The following is a 21773-nucleotide window of genomic DNA, read 5'->3' as shown; positions in this document are numbered from 1 at the left end:
CATCAGTGGGCCACAGCAAATTATGGTGAGAAGCTAAACTATCTATTATGTAAATTACAGGGAGTGTGATTGTAACTGTGTGTGTGACTAGCTGGATGCAAACAGGTAAACGCTGTCTTTTGTTTCCCATGCTTGCTCTTCAAACAGCCGGGGACAGATACTATGTGCCTGTGATAAATAAACACACACACACACATTATTGTATATAGTTGAGTTTTGACAGCATCCATCAAACTAGATTTTGTTGCCTTAATGGTCTGTTTTCTAATATTTCTGTGTTTCTGAACCACGTCTGTGTCTGCATATAATGTTCGTATTTAGTTTCCTGATTTTAAATGGGAATTAAATCATTTGAGTGTTCCCAAAGAACCGGTGTTCTGCAGTTTGTTTGGACCTACGGTACTGTTGCAGTTTACTGTAGAAACTATGTCCAGGACAAGGTATTTGGAAGATTCATAGCTAACCACACTGAAGATTATGGAGGTATTGATCAGTCTTCTCATATCTCTAACATCACCAGAAGTCATCATTTAAGGGGTCATTTCTCAAAATGTTCACCATTACAAAAGCCCCACCTAAAATAATTTCCACCAGCCGCCACTGCTCACGACGGTATTGAGACATTTATTTACCGCGATATCGCGATATATCGTTACATCCCTACTATAAATACTCGGGAAGGGGAGAAGCTGCAGAAAACGGATTCCACAGAATGGCTTATTTATTTCCTCACTCCTACCTTATGTAAAGAGTCAAATCCTCTGCTTTTTATTTTCTACATCCCAGCAGGTGCTGTCACAGTCTTCCTTTTAGTGCGGTGTTTGTGTACATTTTTCATACACAAGCCCCTCGCTTCGAGTAAACAGCCTCAGACGGTTCCAGCCTGAATCAGAAAGAGCCCTGCTGATGCAGAACAGCCGATCCATCTGGAACTCTGAGCAGCATCCATGAGAGCTGTCACTGTGTGGAGCAGCCATTTGATTTCTTCCATTCCTCTCGAATAGCAATTTTCATGTAAATCAGACGATGTTTTACCGAAATACAAACAGAGGAGGTTTCAGTCGTTCGTACACAGCTGGATGCTTTTCATTTCCTGCGTGTGCTCAAATCTTTATTGGAAATCCCTCCATGTGTTGGAAGTTGAGTGTGTTTGAAGTTGAGTTTGAAATTGCACCCAATGCACTTCTGAATATGAACTACTTTTACTAATTGATTTACTCCTCAGACACTTCCTGGACTTATTTGTAGGAAGAGCAGACTGTCTCTGCACGAGTTGACTTTTATTAAACAAGCACAGTATTGCTTGCCAAGATTAAAAGACTTATTTTGTAACAGTAACTGATTCACACTGCTAAGAACCAGACACCCTATACAAAAGCACACTAACCCTGACTCGCAAATAATGTTGGATTGATGTGGCTTTGGACCTTGTGAAGCTGCACAAAGAATGTGAGAGTGTGAAAGACCGGATACTTGTTTCTGAATCTGTTATTTTCATTATCTAGAATTCTTAATTGGTATTTTGCATAATGTATTACTCATTTGGTTTTAAAACAATTATAAAGCCCAGAGTGACTTTTTTAAATTATCTGTCTAACATCCCGAAAACCAAAATATATTCAGTTTACAAGGATAGAAAACAGCAGCAAATATTTCTACTGCAGAAGCTGAAGATAGTGCTCCATTATGACTCAAACTAATCAATTAAGGGCAATTAATCTCACTGCTCATATTGATACAATTAAAATCCATTTCTCTATAGAGTCACATTAACAGTAGCTGCTTTAGACACATCTCAAGCTTATGTCACACTCTGTATGTTCCAACAGCCTTAGGAATTAGACAATTACACCACCAAAAACCTAACATGGGAGTGTGAGTCTCTCCTAGTAGCTTTAAGAGGAATTAAGGATATGTTTCTTTGGCTTTTAACCGATTTCACAGTGATGATGAAACGCAGAGACACCTTAGGGTTTTGCATCACTGCAGCTTGTCACACAAACTCTCTGAGCAACAGTGCCTCTGTTTGGCAGGAACCATGTACAATATCTAGCTTGTGTAGAGTGTGGTGGAAAATAAGACTATGTTATGGGACCCTTCTATATTAAATCTTCACTGTATTGAGGCTGACATTTCAGCTAGATACCATTAAAGATGCGCAGCTCTGTCCTCCTACCTCCCGTCTTGTAATTCCTTACCATTAAGTGTCCGGTGGCGGGGTCAGCCGCCATGGCCTCGTTCTGGAAAGTGTTGGCCTGAACCAGCTCCTTCTCCTCCTTCCTGTTCTTCTCCACGGCGTCATCATCCTCCAGTTCATCCAGGCTCTGAGAGAAGATGAAGAGATGATAGATGAGTTTTGATCAGCCTCTGGTGGCTCGAGTACAGTCCCAGAGAATATGTTTAACAGGCAACACAAGAAGTCAGCTTACAGGGAAAAGACTGAAGAAATCAGAGAACAAGTTTTGGCTGATTTCACTAATGCCGGCAACCCATGAATAAGCATGCGAAGCCCTTTGGGCCTTGCACATTTGTCAGCAATCATTCGTGAAATAAATGTGACACCATGATATTTACTGTGTTCAAAGAAAATTGCCTTTGTAAAAGAGGCCCAAGGTTACTATAAAAACGATGTCTAAATGCAGGTTATATCCTTTATTTTCTAACCAGAGTGTATTTGAAATATGGCTGTTTCATTTAATTGCATATTTAAATAGTTAGTTGTTTTTTCATCTGCACCCGCTTTGTGTCTTCATTCTCATTTTCTTGCCATGCCAATTTACAGTGTCCGTTTCCGTCTCTTTTTTATTATTTTGCATACAAAGATGCACAGCTGTGTGTATTGAAGTTCCCATTAATCATTTAATAAATTCTGACTGAGATATTCTTTCCCACTTCTAGTTTTGTCATGCACATGGGATCTCGTAACATTGTAGGATTGTCTTCAACGTCTTTCTCTTGTTTTTTTGTATTGAGAAATCAAATGTATTGTTTACACTCTGCAAAGAAATCAGGTCCCTGACGACAGTTGCTTGGTCACTTCAGTACACTGACAGATGTGTGGTGACAGACGAGGTCATTCCCACCATCACAGCGATGTCGACCTCTGGCTCGTTGCAGCCAGGGTCTCCTCTTAATCCTCTTAGGACATGATCACATTCACTGCCAGGAATCCCTGAGGAGCTGCAGCTCAAACACTACATGGACTCTCTGGTCAGGCAACAGGAAATCGGCCTGTTTGCGGACCTTTCACCTCTTGGGGACAGTCAGAGGGGATTTCTGACCAGAGGAATGTCCCTTGAAAAAACAATGAAATACATATACAAACATACACCGAGCAAACAACTTTTGGACAGACGAGTGGGGAGTTAGCTTTCATTATTTAGGCACAGATTGTTCACATTCCCTGGGAAAACGTCCAACTTTTCTTCCTGTAATCTTAGCTTTATCGTGAATTATGTGCACAGCCTCAGCTTACTATTTGCATTACTTTACAGTGAACTGTGCAGCGGAGTTACCGGGTTCATGTGTCGGGAGCCCTGAAGATTCATTGCGTAAACAGAGATCAGCATTAGGATGGATGGTTGGATCGTGACGAGAGACGGAGATCGGAGCCAAGCTCCCAGAGGGTTGCAATGAAAACCAGTCTTTCCTGTTTCATGCTGGAGGGCGAACAAAAGGTGCCCGCTCAAAAGACCCTTTAGTGGTAAAAATAGCCTTACAAGGTTAACAAGGAATGCAGTCATTTGCAAGGCCTTTCCTGCCAAACGGGTTATCAGCTGCCCTTGGGGAAAACACCAGGCCCTTTTCTTTTGACTCAGAGTTTAGCACTCTCCTCCTAAATTCACTCACCACCTCTCTCCATCTCTAACATGCATGTGCACAGGGGTGGACACAATAAAAGAGTCAGAGATACTATTACTTACATCATATGAGGTGTTCTTGCATTGCCACTCAGCATTTGAACGTGTACTCACAATATGTGGGTACAAAATGGCAGAGGTTTTGGAGATTAAAAACTGAAATGAAATAGAGGTTTGTCTGCGTCAACACAAAGTAAATGGCAGTGACTAACCCCTCTGCTATGGGAAAACGTGCCTGAAACGCAGAATTGGGAATCTCAAAGTTTATGTTGGATAGCCATGCAGTCTGTTTGCTAGTATTCCAAATTGCTTTGCATTTCTTCTATTCCAGAAGAAAAAAGGGAAGGGGATCTGAGTGTAACCATATAAGGGATGTTTTTGCCCCTGAATTCATAAGAATGGGTCTGTGGATTCTTATGGCAGTTTTCTTACCATGAAGCATGGAAACAAGCAGGGAAGGTGTGGAGGGATGCTTGGACTTGAAATGTTTTAGGGATTTGTTGAGATTTAATCCAAACAAAGGGAGTTAGAACAAATTGGATAACTTTGAACATAAATAGTGTCAGAGATACAAAGCATTGTTTTTTAATGACACTTCTAACAGATCATTGTCCTAAAGCTTGTAAAAGAAAGCACACTTTGTATTATCAGAACAAATAATGTTATGTAGTGTATTTTGTTTCTTTATAGCAATATTTGCAGAATGTCTTTTATGGCTTGACACTCAATATGAATTACATTTGTTTGGTGCATGCTGCCCAGATTCAACTGATTACACGAGGACACGTTTTAATGCACGCCAGAACTTTCTGATTAACAATATACAAAACACTTGCTTAATAGCATGTTAATTAATCATATCATCTATACTGCCCCACCAATTAACTACAATTAAGGTTATGAATGTAAAATACAGCCTAAAGTAAATACACATAACTTGAGGAACATGGGTTCTTGTTATGAAGATACATGCCAAGTCAAAGAGATTAAAAAGATGAGCGTTAGCAGCCAGCTTTCCAGAACTGTCTCTGCTTCCTGTTTACAGCAGGGCCAAGAGTCAGGAACTCACAACAGTGTTTACTTTAGTGAAACAAGTCAAACGCAGATCCTGGTCTGCACCAAACTCCAGAGCCAAGTCCGTCACTCTGCATAAGAAGAATTAAAGAAGATACATCTGGAGCTTCACCTCTATTGGAGTGTGTGTTGTGGTTGGAAACTCACTCCTTGGGGAGGAAAAGGATCAGTCATCTTTTATGATGCTCTTTTGCTGGCTGCAGATATCTGAACGCATCAGGTTCTTTGTCTGGAGAACAGCAGGCAGTCTGCTTTAACTCCCCTTCTCTGACAGTTGCCGTTTAAGTGACTGTCAAAGGGATGCTGTGGTTATTTTGAGTGAGCTGAGTACATTGTGTGGCAGTAGACCTGAAGCTATACACAATATAACAAAGGTTCAAAGTGATGGGCTGTCAAAGGCTCATGTCAACTTAATGTACACTTAGACAGAGTTGCTGATTTTCTTCATGAAAAATAAGAAAGGTTAAATAGAGTACATAGTATACAGTAATATAATAGTATATAATATACTGTACACATATATACACAATCCCATATACTGTATATATATATATGGGATTGTGAATAAGATTCAAAACAGAAGTAAAACCTTCTCTGCAACAACACAATAGAGAAAATTATAGCAACAGTGGCATCCATGGCAACCATTAGTGCAACTATCTGTTTACAACATCTCTGTCTTGAGTTTGTCCAAAAAAAGGAAGTTTCAGCCACTTTTTTACAATTTTATTAGATTTTAATATCATAAAAAAATCATTTAAAAAATCGACTTAAAAGTAGGTAAGGTAAGGTAAGGTAAGTTTGAGAAACCGGCTCGAGATACACTTTTTGTTATATTCCATGGAATGCTCTTAACATCCCGATAGCAATGAATATCTGAAGTGCTTTGACAAAAAATCCATTAAAAAAATGTCATCTGTGGAAGCTGTAGTACTGTAAAAAGCACGACCAATCATGTGAGCCGGCCCGGCTAAAGTAACTGGATAGCCTACCTGCCTGTCAGCCTTCCATCTGTGCACAAACTTATCTCGTGCCCTCATTGGTCATGTGCGCGTTTGTGTGTGTTGGAGGAGGGGCTCTGGAAGGAAGTGGCAGATTTGTTCCGGCTGTGTATTTCCAAATTCGAGCGCACTTGAGCTGGTTTCTCCAAAATGACCTACCTCACCTTTAAATGTGAAACAGCAATCGGTTATTCAGAAATACTTATTTTCTTTGCACCTTAGTCACTAATTGTTGAAATGCACGACTAAATGTATAGGAAATGTATAATCTCTGGTAAATATTAAAAATACCGTAATTTAAAAGAAATTGGGGCTTGACAATATGATTTAAAGGAAAAGTATTTTTTATATTGAATTCAGGATTATTATTTATTGAAACCCAGTTAGGATCCAATGTAAACATCCCTTCTGTCTCGTCACCCTGCCAGTCCACTTAGTCCTCAGATTTATCTCCAAACAAGCAAAGAGCACCTCCACCCGAGGCCCCCCCTCATGCAGCCGGCCTAATGACATGTGTGTATTAACCACCTGTCACTGGTCACACCACAGTGACTTCATTAAGATGATCTATTAGAGAAGAGCAGCCTGATGTCCACCATGTTCAACCAGGACTGCGAGTCACCGGCAGAGACATCAATACGGACAGGCTGCATCAGGTATGGCACAGATCAAAGTGCGCCCCCCCCCCCCCCCCCCCCCCCCCCCCCCCCCCCCCCCCCCCCCCCTCTCCGAGCTGCTGCCGATTAATGTCAAACTACAGACTGCCAAGGTCAGTGTCCGGGCGAGGGGGGCGCGCTAACTGAGCAGAAGTGAGCCATCATATGACAGCCTCAAAAAGTGTTACTGGACCGCCACTGATCTGTGGCAAAGTTATTATATTTATTTCTGACAAGAGAAATTATAAGATTTTCACTCTTGTTGACTTACAAAAAATAAGATTTTCTTTTGTTAAAATATCATTAAGATGTTACTGGTATACTGTAGTTTGAGCGAAAGGTTTAGAAGTGAAAGGTCATTTATTATATCTAATACAAAAATAGTTTCGAGCTGAACATTGCTACAGTGAGGCTGCACATTGTCACTTTTCTATTCCAAGATTTATCATCCTGATAGTCTGGGTTCATTCTTTTTTATTTCTCATGCCCTTTCATTTGATTAAGCTCCAGAATTGCAACACAGGGTCTTTTATGAAAGGGTTGTTTGGGGACAGAGTGGAGTCAAACAGCGTACAAGCCATTCTGAAAAGAATCAAAGCTTGTGTGCCACACAGCCGCAGGTTACTTTCTTTCAAATCCATGTGTTTATCAAGTGAAGGCGTAGAGTTGAACTTGAAGTCTTTTTGACCCTCATTTTCACTCCAACTGAGCCAGACCTCAAAATGAGTCAACTTTACACGTGGGGAGCAGTTAAAAAAAAAAAACAGGGGTGGAGCTGTGATTGCTGACCCTGAGATAGCTGCATCAGCATTCCTCTGGATGGGTCAGACGTGGCCGAGGCCTGAGGGCAGGACTCAGGCTCAGCTGGGCCGGGCCCCAGATCTCTGACCGTCTGAAAAAGCTTCAATACAAGTGTGGGAAACGGCCTTCCAAATACTTTAAGTTAGCAAAACATGTTCTCCGGTCTGTGACCTCCTCAGTAGGTTGGAACGATCAGCACTTTGAAGGAGCTCATAAAGAGTGGTGTCGTGCAGGGTTGAGAGGACATGCAGCTTTGAGGGGGATTCACTCTGTATAAAGAGGACTTTACACTCCACACCGCAGACATCCACAGAAAACCACACGGCCCCCACTCAGTCCTCTGCTCAGAGACATTGGCCTTGGCAAGAAGTCTAAGACTAGAGCCGACGATAAGAAGAAAACCATATATCACTGTATTTTTGACCGAATACCTTGATACCGATATTGGAATGATATTCTAGGGTTGACCATTGGTGCTGACAAGAAGTAACATTGATTTAATGATTTTAAGATGTAAAGGGGGTAAAGGCAAATGTGGTTAATTTAAAAAAAGTGCACCATTTGACTGTAATACAGCCTTTAAAACAAGAGAAACACAATAATGCAATATTACAATATCCAAAATGTAAGAGGTTATCTATATATCACAATGTTGATACTTTATAGACATTAGCAGGCCAATACGGGGCTGTAACAGACATATTTGGTTCAGCATATGGGAATATATGCAGAAAACAGCAGTCCTAAATATTTAATTTGCAACATTTGTATGGCGATTTGACATATATAACGATATCAGGGTTAAGGACTCAACTGTGAGTCATTGCCTTCAAAAAGCTTTCTTTAAGAGAGCTTTTCAACGTGGATTACAAACAGTGAAGTCTATAATAGTTCAGGGGAAAACCTTCAATAACCTTTGCCTGCTTTACACAGGCTTATTGAAGGCCACACTGTGCCTCTGACCCTCAGCAGACCATAATAGTTGTGTGACTGTGACACCTCTGCATGTACAAACTGATCGTCTTTTATAGTAACGGTAGTTTACTAAGCTTTTAAAACACCACTGCACTGTAAAAGCTCCATAGCTGAATGTTATCCAATTAATCAGTATTGATGACAGCAGCATTTTTCTTGCCAGCCTCAGGTGCAAAACAATTATTATGAATTCAAAGTAGGATCCAGCTCTGGATGAGATCCTAAGTGCTTATTGAAGGAAGTGAAATCAAGAGGCAGGTGACGTTAAAAGTTGCACTTAAGCGTCACTTAATGAGTCTAACAGCAAAATGAAGGGTTTCATGACAGGAAGTGTAAAATTGTAAAACATAGCTAATGGAAGACATTTACTGATTATGGTTAATGCCATGAAATCATTCAGGATCGTGGATAATTGTGTAATTACATGGTTAGGCCTCGAATGCCTGATAAATATTTAGCTAGTGGTTGACTTTATGCATAACAGATTGGTTTTACATAACTGCGAAGAAAATGTCAAATCTGTTTGGTTTTCAAATGACTTAAGACGCCATTTCATGCCTCTCGAGACGAATCACCTCTATACCTGGCCTGCCATAATAAGGGATATTAAACAATGTTTTCTAGTGGTACAGCACATGTGAATAAATCTTAGTCATGGATCCACCTGAGGTAAAAACGTACAAAAGAAAGACCGAAATAAGGAAAGTGTATCAGTGTGGGAGTCAAACACGTTGCTTTCAGTTCCTTAAACCTGAAGAAAGCCTGTTTTTGTATTCGGTTTCGTCCAGGTATCAACCGTTGTATCCCAGGAAATTGAGAGCAGGCTTAGTTCTCCAGCAGCTATTTATCTTTTTCCGTATTACTCAAGCCTTACCTCTATAAACAATGCTACATTTGATTCTGAATGCAGAAGATGCGGTTTGGAGTCAGCCATAGTGTTTTTTATGCTGCAAAGTAGTGTATATAAATCTATGGCTGACTTGAAAGCATTCGTACACTTGAAGTAACTAAGCCAAAACCTAAAAAGAACACCATATGAATCCTATATCAAGGGTATATTTAGGAAGAAAGTCAATAGCTTGAGAGGTTTAAATATATACAAGGGTAAGTGACTCTGAAATGCCCTTACTGAGGCTCATCCTCTTAATACTTGACATTAAGTAATAACTGTTTTCTTCCTCAGCAGGGACAAGAGCTTTGGGCCTTTTGGAAAGATAGCTTTTACATCTGTGTGTCCCGACCACAGATCTGTAACTCAAGCCAGATAGAAAAGGGGTGGGGCATGCCGGGGGTGACTGCTGCTAGAGCGTTTATCCCGCCTACCTCTCCTGAGTCCTGCATCCCGGTAATGAATCCTGTTCCTGCAAACCAGCAGTAATAACTGGTCGCCTGCTGTGTGCCATACGGCGGCCGCGAGGGGGAAGTGGGTCCCATGTTTTGTCTAACCCCTAATCTCGTTTTCTCCCCGGCGCTGGAATGACCACATCTCCTTCCTTCCTGAGGAAATCGCCAGTCCCAACAAGCTGCTGCACAAATGAGGTCTTCGAAACACTTTGACTTTTCTAGCAGCATTTGTGGCAGAACAAATTACTGATTTACCCAATTTCTACTTACAGCCCGTATTCCAAATATAAGTAGGATATAGGAGAAACAAGTGACATCATACAAAAAGGAGAAAGGAGGATGAAAATAAGAGGCATGATCCAACATTCTGCTGTATTGTATATCACACTTCAGCCTCTTCCCTCTTTTGCTCCTTCACAGGATTTGTATCTAAACAATATTACAACGTATGTATGAAGGCACCTCTCAATCTCCTGACATCCCTTTACTGCAGGCTCTCTCATAAAGTATTCATGCAATGTTCACTTACTAGCTATTTCCCCCGAGCTTTCTCAACATGTCAAGGTTAAGATCAGCATGAATATAAAAAAGAAAAGTAATTTTGACAAGCATAATATGATGTTAGGATATCTTGAAAATCAAATCAAACCATGAGCCAGAGTAATGAATTGAGATCATGTATGAGCACCACCTGTAGAGCATGTCCTCTACGGTCCGACTGTGTGCATGTTGCACTTGTTTCATAGATGGATAGGAAGGCATATTATTCCTCAGAGTTATTAACTGCTTATCACATAGGCATGTTATCAGCAGACTACAAAGTGAACCCTGACCTGGAGCCTCCATTTCTCCCCAAACGTCCTCCTTGGAATGTCTGGTATCTCGTCACGTGAACAGCCGATCCTTGCCCATCTCACAGCACAATGGGCTATTTTTGGTATTCCAGAACATTCTTCTACTTTACCCACAAAGCCTCTTTAATGTGTTGGCCCTGGTCTGCCTTGCAACCCGGCATGGACTGAGCATGTCCATTTGTCAGAGGAGAAACAAGCCGAGAGTTTGGACAGAGAAGTATTGTGAAAGCAGACCCTCCTCACGATGGACGCCTCACAAAGAGAAAGCATGTCTTTAGCCATTGTTGAGCTTTGACACTCGAGTAGCAGACATCTGTGCTGTTTTTCTGTCGATTGGGTTTTTATAATGAGAACAAGAACTAAGAGCCAGTCAGTGCTCGCTGCCGTTTTGCCAGCCAATCGTGTGTTTTTTGGCTGCTGATGCTGGGTTTTCTTGGCCGAGGCCTCGCACTCATTCATGGCTCAAACAACTCTGGGACTATTCAGGTTTCACAGACCTATCAAAAGAACCACAGCCATGCTGGGCAGGAGTACAGCCAGGTCCACAGCATCCAGGAAGCTATGAAAGTGGCAGCAGTAACCACAGTGCAAATGGCTTTCACACATTGTCGGGTTGTTATAGAATAATACTGCCAAGCATCCTCCAAAATGTAGAAAGTTACCTTTGTTTTGATAAGCAAATAACCCACCTATCTGATACTGGGGCTCAAAGCTTGCAAGAATGCAACCCTTATCAAAAGGTTTGCACAATCCCTGTATCGGACAAACGGCTTTATATAAATAGATGTATCTATAAACAAGGCAAGGCAAGTTTATTTATGTAGCACCTTTCAACACAAGGCAAGTCAAAGTGCTTTACAAAAAATGAAAGACATTAAGAAAATGGCATTTCAAATCAGTCATTAAAAAGAAAAGATAATAAAATAAACATTAAAAGAAAAAATACATGGATAAAAGTTACAGTGCAGTTTAAGATGTGAATAGTTCAATTAAAAGCAGCGGCAAAAAGAAAAGTCTTCAGCCTGGATTTAAAAGTAGTCAGAGTTGCAGCAGACCGGCAGGTTTCTGGGAGTTTGTTCCAGATATTTGGAGCATAATAACTGAACGCTGCTTCTCCATGTTTAGTTCTGACTCTGGGGACAAACTCGCTCGGATCAGTCATTAGCCCGCATGGTTTTTCTTACCACTGCTACGCTGACGACACCCAATTAATTCTGTCCTTCCCCCGCTCAGAGACCCAGGTCGTTGCACGCATCTCTGCTTGTCTAGCTGACATCTCTCAGTGGATGTCTGCTCACCACCTCAAGCTCAACCTTAACAAGACTGAGCTGCTCTACCTCCCGGGAAAAGATTGTCCCACTCTTGACCTAACAATCAACATCGGCACCTCAGTTGTTTCCCCGACTCAGACTGCAAGGAATCTGGGTGTGACCCTAGATAACAACCTGTCCTTCACTGCAAACATCGCTGCTACAACCCGCTGCTGCAGATACACGCTTTACAACATCAGGAAGATACGTCCCCAGCTGACTCAGAAAGCGACTCAGGTTCTGGTCCAGGCTCTCGTCATCTCACGCCTAGACTACTGCAACTCCCTCCTGGCTGGTCTACCTGCATGTGCCATCCGACCTCTGCAGCTCATCCAGAATGCAGCGGCTCGTCTGGTCTTCAACCTTCCTAAATTCTCCCACACCACTCCGCTCCTCCGCTCCCTTCACTGGCTTCCGGTAACTGCTAGAATCCACTTCAAGACACTGGTACTTGCTTACCATGCTGCGAATGGATCTGGCCCTTCGTACATCCAGGACATGGTTAAACCGTACACCCCAGCGCGTGCACTACGCTCTGCATCAGCCAAACGACTCGTTGCGCCCTCGCTGCGAGGGGGACCCAAGTTCCCATCAGCAAAAACACGTGGGTTTGCTATCCTGGCTCCAAGATGGTGGAATGAGCTCCCCATTGACATCAGGACGGCAGATAGCTTGCACATCTTCCGGCGCAAACTGAAAACTCATCTCTTTCGACTCCACTTCGAGCGATAGAACTATTAACAGAGCACTTTTATACTAATAAAGGACTTGCTTACCTAAAGCCAGTTGAGTAGCACTTGAAATGTTTGGCTCTATGAAACCTGATGTACTTATATGATTCTGTTTTCTTCAAGGTTGTGTCTTCCTGGTCGAATGTACTTATTGTAAGTCGCTTTGGATAAAAGCGTCAGCTAAATGTAATGTAATGTAATGTAAAAGAGAATAACCTTGACAATAAAACCAAAACAGAAGTTTGCTCTTGGGTAACATAAACATAAGAAGAAGCACAGAACACTCAAGTGCTGTGGGGCAGAATATTTGTCTTAGATTTTAAGACAAAAAGTAGAAATGCTTTGCTGATTGGAATAATAGTGACTCTGCACAGCACAAAGACTATAACTGAGACGGCCTGCACCTGCTGAGTGAATGATTATAAAGACAGCTGTTGAGAGAACATGCAGTGGTTCGTCAGCCTCGCCCTCAGTGGTGGTGGTGTGTGTGTGTGTGTGTGTGTGTGTGTGTGTGTGTGTGTGTGTGTGTGTGTGTGTGTGTGTGTGTGTGTGTGTGTGTGTGTGCGTGCGTGCAGCTGGAGAGCAGTAGCAGCCTGAGGGCACCTGATGGCAGTGCTTAACCATCCTGTTTCCCGACCAACACCTGAACGACACACCTGGCAATAACCGGTTTGCGGTTGTGTCACATCTCCGGGCAAACTCAGATGCTGCCATTATGGAGTTTCACAGGAGCAAGATCAAAAAGCAGCGTGGAAAACAGAGGTGTGGATGAATGGGCGGTACGCATTTGCAGTCTGCTCATGTCAAAGAATGTTGTTGATGCAAAATCTGATTTTAGATTGTCTTGTTCTATATTCATGTTGTTGATTTTTCAGTCTAGTTCATTGCTCTGTTTTATAAAGTTATTGTCCCTTCAAAAATGGTTTGATCCCATTTTCTTTGTGAAGATTAATTTGTAGAGAGTCCGCTTAAATGATCATACATTAGAAGCAGTTCAATATTAGATTTACAGACCTGTTTCAAATAACAAGCAGCACATAATTGAACTATTTGTATGCAGTTATTCTCCAATAAGAAGGCCTTGGGTCTGTTATATCACCTGGAAATCTATTCACCTCTGCATCCTGCTCAAAGGCTTCATGTGAATCTAATGCCACTTTCGGGGGCATTGCCAAACAGAATCAACCCAGAATTAACCTTTTAAACTGAACCAATTAGGCAGTTTAATGGACAATTAGATCCGCCGACCAAGGATTAGTGCCTGTGACTTTCTACTTTTGCTTTTATAACCATTGCACAAATCATTTCCCAGTTTGTTTGTGTTTTTATTACGTCCAAGTATCAAAGCATACTTTTAGCTACAGAAAACGTCTGGCACCAATTTAAAACAAATTGCTGGTAAAAACATTCCTATGGAAGGTAGGGCTGCTCAATTAATGGTAATTACGATTATGGCTTGCAACGATTACGAAAACAACGTAATCGAAATAAAACGATTATTTTGTCATTATTTGTTTTTTTTTTACTTTGTTTTTTTTGGTTTTTCAGTTGAATTCTACTTAAAGTTCAGGGTAATCAACTGTTAAAAACATACTGTTCACATTTTCTTTCTCCAATAAATGGATGTTTTCAAAGTAAATGGATAATCGTTTTTAATAATCGTGATATCAATTATTGACCCAAATAATCGAGATTATGATTTTTGCCATAATCGAGCAGCCCTAATGGAAGGTGCATACTTTAAGTCCGAAGGGAATGTTGTCTCTTTAACAACAGAGGCCAGACACATTTAGCATTCAATCAAATAGCAACCCCAAAAGATCTGTGTTCCGCTCAAAATGCCAGAGAGATGAGGTATTTTTATTTGCTCAGAGCCCTGACCCATTCATTTGAGAAGAATGGCTTCCTGATGATTTGCTCATGAGATTGCTGGGTCTGGCATTTTGGAGAGGAATTTCTAAGCTCAAATCCCAGCCTAATTAAGGAAACAGTATCTTGTAGAAGCAACATAAATACCTCTGGCAAGTAGCATACCCTGCCGCTTTAGAGCTGGTCACAATTCAATTATTTTAGACGTCTCGGTTGGCGAGGGCTGTTTGAGTAAAATGAAATGCAGCAAGGGATTAGGCTGCTTTATAGAAAATAAAGTGTCTTCTTTGTCTTGTGAGCAATAAGAGAATACATCTAAAATAGTTTCCCATTATAGTCACAGTATACACCGTTTTATAGCTGTAATAACTTTAACAAGGGAATGCCACAAGTATACAGTAAGGTGCCGTTTGTAGACATAAAGAGACACCCTGTCAAACTAGTCTATTAATGTATCATTTCAGACGAACTGGAAACATCTGTAACAACTGTGAGGTCCTCCTCCTACACCACAACAACTGAATCCATCTGTTCTAGTTTACATTGTACCCTCTGTTATTTGCTTATACTGTAGATGTTTTATTGTGGGAGGAAAGACAGTTTAAATATGAAATCACTTAAAAGATTGATGCCACATTTGAAGTGTCTCTTAATATCAGACCTTCAGTTCCCATATGTGCCTCATATTGCATGACAACCTGCATGGCTGAACCCATATGTGGAATTCCCATTGAACCCGGTTATAGCCCGTAGGAATTGCTCTTCCAAACAAACAGCAGACTGAATACCATCTACCTACCGCACAGCGCAGCAGGCGAGGGGCCTCTGGGACTACTGTAGCTGTGATTGACACACCTTAGAAAGAAAAACAATGAGTGGAAAACACAGGGAATAGTTCTATTTAAAGCCACCATCTTCTGCCAGCATGCAATACCATTTCCCTTTTTCATTTCTATTCATGAAGCCTCCTGCTGAGAAAAGGGCCATTTCAGGTGCATGCAATTGAAGCTGGATGATGGATACATCAAACTTTACAATCAAAATAAAAGAAGGGAATGACAGCCTCAGAGTTCCTTTTTTTAATGATTGGTATGAATAATAAAATAAGACGTTAATGGGATGCTTCGTTTAGTTTTAGACATGTTGAGCCTGAAAGCCAGGCAATAACGTCACTTCAACAACACATTCCCAAACCATTTGGTACCATTTAAGACCCTGTCGTCACTTTGTTAACCAAGACAATTACAGAGAGTCCATAAGGGCTTGACTAATTTACTCTGGTTGTAAAAGTGATGTGTCAACATGAGCTAGAGGCAGGAGGCATGTGGACTTCCATCAGGAACATTTAATGATAGCTTGACTAAATTCAAAAGATGTGATGCTATAAAAAATACGTCAACTTTTTCAACAACAAAACAATATAATCGGGATGTAAAAAGCTAAATAAATGAAAATGAAGCATGGAGGTGTTTAACAGGAGCATAATCCACTTTAAAAGTCAATGTTGTCCAAAGTGGCCAATTGTTTATATTTATATAAGTAGCTGTAGTTTAGCCTCGGTTTAACTCAAAATGTAGGTTTCTTCTAAAACAATCTAGCTCAACTGGGTCCATTTCTTAATAAGTTCCCTCCTTAAGTAAACCAGGCTTATGGTTTTAATAACAAAGTTAATCATTTGAGTTTATCACTAAATGGACTTTCAGAATAGAGAATAATAATGTGAAGGACATAAGCTAGATAAAGGACATGAAAAATAAGGGCAGCAGTTTTTTGTTTTGAATTGAGCCAAAGCAGTGATGGTGCGTGCGAGTGTGAGCCTGTACTTCTGGTGGAAAAGATAATCAGTCAGCACTGAGCGGCGAGCCAGGTTCCAATATCAGAGGAATTTCAATGGACTGCTAGTTTATCCCCAGAGCTACGGCAGTGGGACGCTCATCAAGTTTCTGTGGGTTTGCTTTGGCATGTTACACCATACTCTCCAGAGTCCGCTCTTCTCGCCAGCAGAGATGAGTAGCAGACACTTAGGAAAATAAACCTTTCTTTCCCCTCTGTACAGCGCCCGAACATGAAAATGACATCTGGTGGAACGTTAAATCTTGTGTGGCCACTGACCGCTCGAGCCAAACTGGACTTTCCCATTGCAGATGTTCTAGTTAGTTAGAGTGAAATATAAAGTACTTTGTCAAAGCCAAGAGAGCTACTATAGTGTTGAATTTCCACTGAAAGCAATGCATGGCGGGAGATTAATACGACAAGACAGGCTGCTGGTCCTTGAACAGAACCAGTGTTCAATAAGTGAGGAGATATTATCTAAGGCCTCACAATAAACAGACTTAGACAGCAGAGTCATTTCACTGGCAGGTACAGTCTTATCTTACTTCTGCAGACACATATCAAAACACGAGAAATGCAGCAGAGATGAGTGAATTATTTTTCTTGTGCACTGGTGGGCTCTCTGCATGCCGTACAAACAAAGGATGTTTTGCAGAGATTGGCATTTAACCAAGTCGAGATATAAGCACAAAAGACACAAGTTCAATCATCTTCTAGCTTTCGATGCTCGTTGTTGGTTAGGGATGATAAAAGGCAGATAGCGTTGCCCTGCGGCGGCGCATATGGTGTGAACTCCATCAAAATCAGTCTCAATTTCAATATACAGCATAACAATATATCATTTCAGATACTGATTATGCAGTTTTCAAGAATGCATTACGGCTCTCTGTGGTACAGTTTGTCTTATCGGATACAAATTCTTCTTTTACGTTTGCATTTTATTTAGCTAATATTGTCATTCTGTTTCTAAATACTGTTATTTCACTTTTCTATTCTGTACACTTTGTATCTTTTACAAAGAAAATTGTTGTGTGTTTGTCCATCGTCCTGAGTCCCCCCCCCCCCTTTTATCCGTTACTTTAAGTATATATTATGGTTTTGTGGAAGGAAAAATGCAAAATGTGACTGACTTCAAAAAGGTGACTTTGGAAAGCTTCTGCCAATAAAACGGGAAAAGTTCTCACCATTGCCGAAACTATTGTTTGACTTTGGCATGCATAGTGACGTCCTTGAGCAAATTCAAATAGTGTTGACTCAACCTGCTCAGAATTCCTATGAAGTCATAAACTGGGACACGGCAAACTGTGTGTGGTGTGTGTGTACCCTATGATTATGTTATGTAATTTCCACTTGAGGTAACAATGGTCTGCCTCTTAGTGCTGCATGCCTGCGGCCCTTCTCTTCCTCTCCTCACAGATTACATCCTTCCCGGCATTAATGGGGTCAAAACGGGCCCTTATCTGTTTAGGGCAGGGGTCTGTTTTTTTCAAGCAGGCTGACTTTGCAAAAGCCCTCCTTCCTCGACCCTGAAGGGCAATAACTCGCTGAGGAAAACTTCAAGCTACCATCTGCTCTCCTCAAGGCAAACAGTCTGGTGCAATCTACACTGCAATTTCCAACCATGAAACTCAGCTAAATGGATTTCACTGTGGACAAAATCGAATGTCGACTGTAGAAACCAAAACATCTCGAGTCTTGGCTCAAGTCACCTACATATCCTAACATGCTTGGTAAGAAACACAAGGGAAGCACGTTTTGGAAAGAAACTTGCTGCAGTTACACACATTTCAAACTGGTTAAGCAGGTTCTATAGAAAATGATGTGATAGTATCTTCACATTAGGCAAAGCTCCTAAACACAGTCATCACAGGACATTTCCAGAATCACATTGATGTCAACTTTAGTCATTAATATTCCCTTTTGAAGGCTTCATAAAGGCTTTGTTGTCACATATCTTAACTTTAAAGGGATAGTGGAAATGGAACCTCAAATAGTTTCGTTTTAACTTATATACAAGCATAATTACGTACCAAAACAATCACACCTGATTAAAAATATATAATAATTGCCTTACGCATGTTAGAAGCACTTTATTGCAGCTTCCCCGAAGTTTTTTAGAAACGAAATTATCGCTTCAGCCAAACCGGAAGTGACGAAAACTCAGGAAGACGATACGATAACAAACCATGGCGTCTATGCAGAATGAACGTGGAAGGGCAAATATGCCAGACAAAGAAGAAGGATTGTACGAGGTATCCAGTGATGATAGCGAGTCAGAAACATCCTCTCGGCTTTCCTACGAAAATGTCGTTTTAGGAACTGAATCTGAATCCGGTTCAGTAAGCGACGATGGTGACAATATTGAGCCAGACGATGGACCATTACGTCCTTATTTGTTCGAGCCCGAGCCCGAGGTGATGGTTCACGGCATGGGCAATGGCGAGGATGACCAGGACCAGGCGCCAGATGATGCACCCCTACGCACAAATAATCTTGACTGGTAGGTCCCTAAGCATAGCTCACGCATCTTAAGATCACCTGTAGCCTTTACAAATATTAATCATTGTTAACCAGTTAAGCCCGAAGGTCCCCACAGTTTTTTTTCTCTCACATGTCTCAGGGCTTCTTAACATTTATGAAACTATTAATGTTTCATACCCTTTTAAAGGTAAGAAACTCCGCTAACTGACAATAAGAACAATTGTTAGCTAGAAAAAACACAAGAGTAATACCAAGCCTTTGAATTAGCATTGAGCGAAACAATGCTAACTAATGCTAACGCTTTTTTACACACAACACACGGTAGAAATGCCCTTATTACTATCTTAACTGCACAAACAAGATATACGATTTAAAGCTGAGACTCCACACATGTAATGTCATCACTGTAAGACCTCGAATTCCTGGAGCTATCAGCCAGAAAAGAGAAAGTAAACAACATCCGGTTCCAAAAATATTACAATAATTACGTCTTACCTTTTTTGATTTGTGATCAAAAGTTGTGTTCAACGGAATAAAAACGCATCTCAAGGTTAATCCAATGTCGTTGTGTCACGTAGAATTTTTTACTGATAATCAATCATCATATTTATGGAAATATACTCGGTATAAAGTATTGACACATCTATTCACCATAATAAAGGTCGGCTATTCACATGCAAATGCTATTGAATGTCCGCCATTGTTTGTGCCCGTCTTCCTCTGCTCTCGTCATCACCCGAAGATTCCCGAAGTATTTCGTTTCATTGAGAGGGCGCAGTAAAATTGAAAATAAAATGAAACTAGGCGCATGAAATTAAAAAAAATTGCTTATTATGCTTATTTTTAATAAAAATACATAAGTTAAACCCAAAATTCGCGGATTTCCACTATCCCTTTAACATTGAACAAATGTAGCCAGTGATTAGTGTTTGTAACAGTTTTGTTAGTGGGATTAACTTTAAGTCAAACACAGCAGAGATCGTTTGGATTCGGGCTAACCAATGTTTTTACTATTCTCCATCATATGAAGTTGTCTTTGGAGCCTTCCTTGGAAAAATTACCTGGGTTATATTTGATTTTGTTTCAGAAGTATGCTTTTATGTGTCCTGCTCTCCACACAGTTGATCTGATTGTGTTCTGTATTACATAAAAATACTCGGTGGACAGCGTCATGTATTTATACATGCTGTAAATCAGCAGTAAATACAAAGTGAATCCTCAGTTACCTGACACTGTCTCAGCTGTAATCTAATACATGTTGGTACCAGTCTGTTGAGGAGGACAGGGAACTGGAGTGTGAGTTTGCTCTGACATTGTATTTGTACTTGTGTTTTCTTTAATCTTCTCTTCCAGTTAATGACTCTTAAGTCTTGTCTGATAAATATGAACCAAGAGAGAAGCAAACCAAGAGAAAGACAAAGAAGAAGTGGTACTTTGAAGACAACAATAATTGGCTGTTTGTACATGAATCATTGAGTTGTTGGCTTTCATAAAATAGCTGTTATGGAGCACTTAATTAACTAATTATGAATCTTGGCAAAAGAGAGTTACGGTTTACATTGTGTACATGAGCAATCCTCTCAATCTGAGTTGCAGATACTAATTTCAGGCATAGAATAAATCCACTAAGTACATAATGCAGATATTCAAGCAGGGTTTTTAATAGTGGAGAAACTTCCTCCACTAGAGAAATGTATTACATTTTGCTGCGGATTTAGGGAGGAGGCCCTACATCACACAGCAGGGGCCAGGTATTTAATGAATGAGGTCATTGTTGCAATGGTTATTAAACTACATTGATAATGAGATTAAAGGATTCAGCTCAGCAGGCAAATGATTGATCGATTCAAAGTAACTAACAAGAGCAGCACGTCACTGTCACAATAAAAGAAACATTTCTGAGTTTTTACAAGTTGGAAAGGAAGAGACAAACAGCCCAATCAGTCACAATCAGGTCCTGATCTGCGAGAAAATAACTCAGTTTCCTAACCAGAAACATTGTCCAATTATCTTGTATTATCACACAATGCTGATTTTAACCAACCTTCAATAGCAGTGTAAATGTTGAATAAATCCTTGGGTTTAATTCCCCTATTGTCAGTGGCTTTACTGTCACAATGTCAATCTGGAAATGACAGAAGTATCAACTGCCTTCAATTTTGGCAGTAGGGCAGCACTTCAGTTTGCAGACGGAAGATTCATGTAATACTGAACTTTTTCTGTGCAACAAAACTCTCAGATACTTAAATAACGTGTTGGAAAATAAAATAAACTATTATAGCATTTGTGAAGGGACTTAATATGTCAGATTAATCAGTGGATGGCTCGCTTCTTCATGAACCAAATATGCAAATCAAAACAAATACAATTAACTTACTGCAAAATAGCAATAAGCCAATCTGATGTCTATGCCTTCAGAAAAACATTCAGAAAGTTCCCAGTGCCTCAAAGCTTTGCTGTCTGTGTTTCCGCTGTCAATCATTCATTTGCAAATGGAAAAAATCAGAGAAATACACTAGAGGGAAATAACATAAGCCTAATGAAGAATGTGCTTGGCTTGCCTTCAGGCCAAACCATCAAACCATGTGCAGTCTAAGATATATTTTTGTTATAATGCAACTGGTTACAACATTATATCAATTCACCGGAGCAGAAGTATAGTTATACTGCAGGAAAGTAGAGCACATCATGTTCTAGGAAACAATACCAGGACATCTCTCTGCTATGCAAAGCATGCAGCTCCTGTGCAGAAGATGTGTGCAGTTTCTAACTGTTTATTGTCTTATTAAATACTTTTAGGTATACACCAAGGACTTACAAAACAACCAGCTTCTGTTTGCATTAGGGCTGTGCATCTTCACTAGTCTCACGATTCGATTACGATTCTCCTGTCAACGATTTGATTCGATATCCCGATGCATAACAATGCGTTGTAGGGCTGTGCAATTAATCGTATTTTAATCGCGATTACGATTATGGCTTGC

The 21773-nt window shown here is 40.6% G+C and overlaps 1 protein-coding gene across 1 annotated transcript in view; it reads right to left on the bottom strand.

The window, feature by feature from the left end:
- The window catches only part of pawr (PRKC, apoptosis, WT1, regulator), a 66269-nt gene that overhangs the window by 23407 nt on the left and 21089 nt on the right, over nucleotides 1-21773 (bottom strand). Inside the window, 1 exon segment of the mRNA XM_034226012.1 lies at nucleotides 2199-2324. Within this exon segment, the coding sequence (XP_034081903.1) occupies nucleotides 2199-2324 (126 nt within the window).

Source organism: Gymnodraco acuticeps, unplaced genomic scaffold, assembly GCF_902827175.1.
Source record: "Gymnodraco acuticeps unplaced genomic scaffold, fGymAcu1.1, whole genome shotgun sequence".
In the NCBI taxonomy this organism is placed as follows: Eukaryota; Metazoa; Chordata; class Actinopteri; order Perciformes; family Bathydraconidae; genus Gymnodraco; species Gymnodraco acuticeps.
This window is presented reverse-complemented; position numbering and strand designations above follow the sequence as displayed.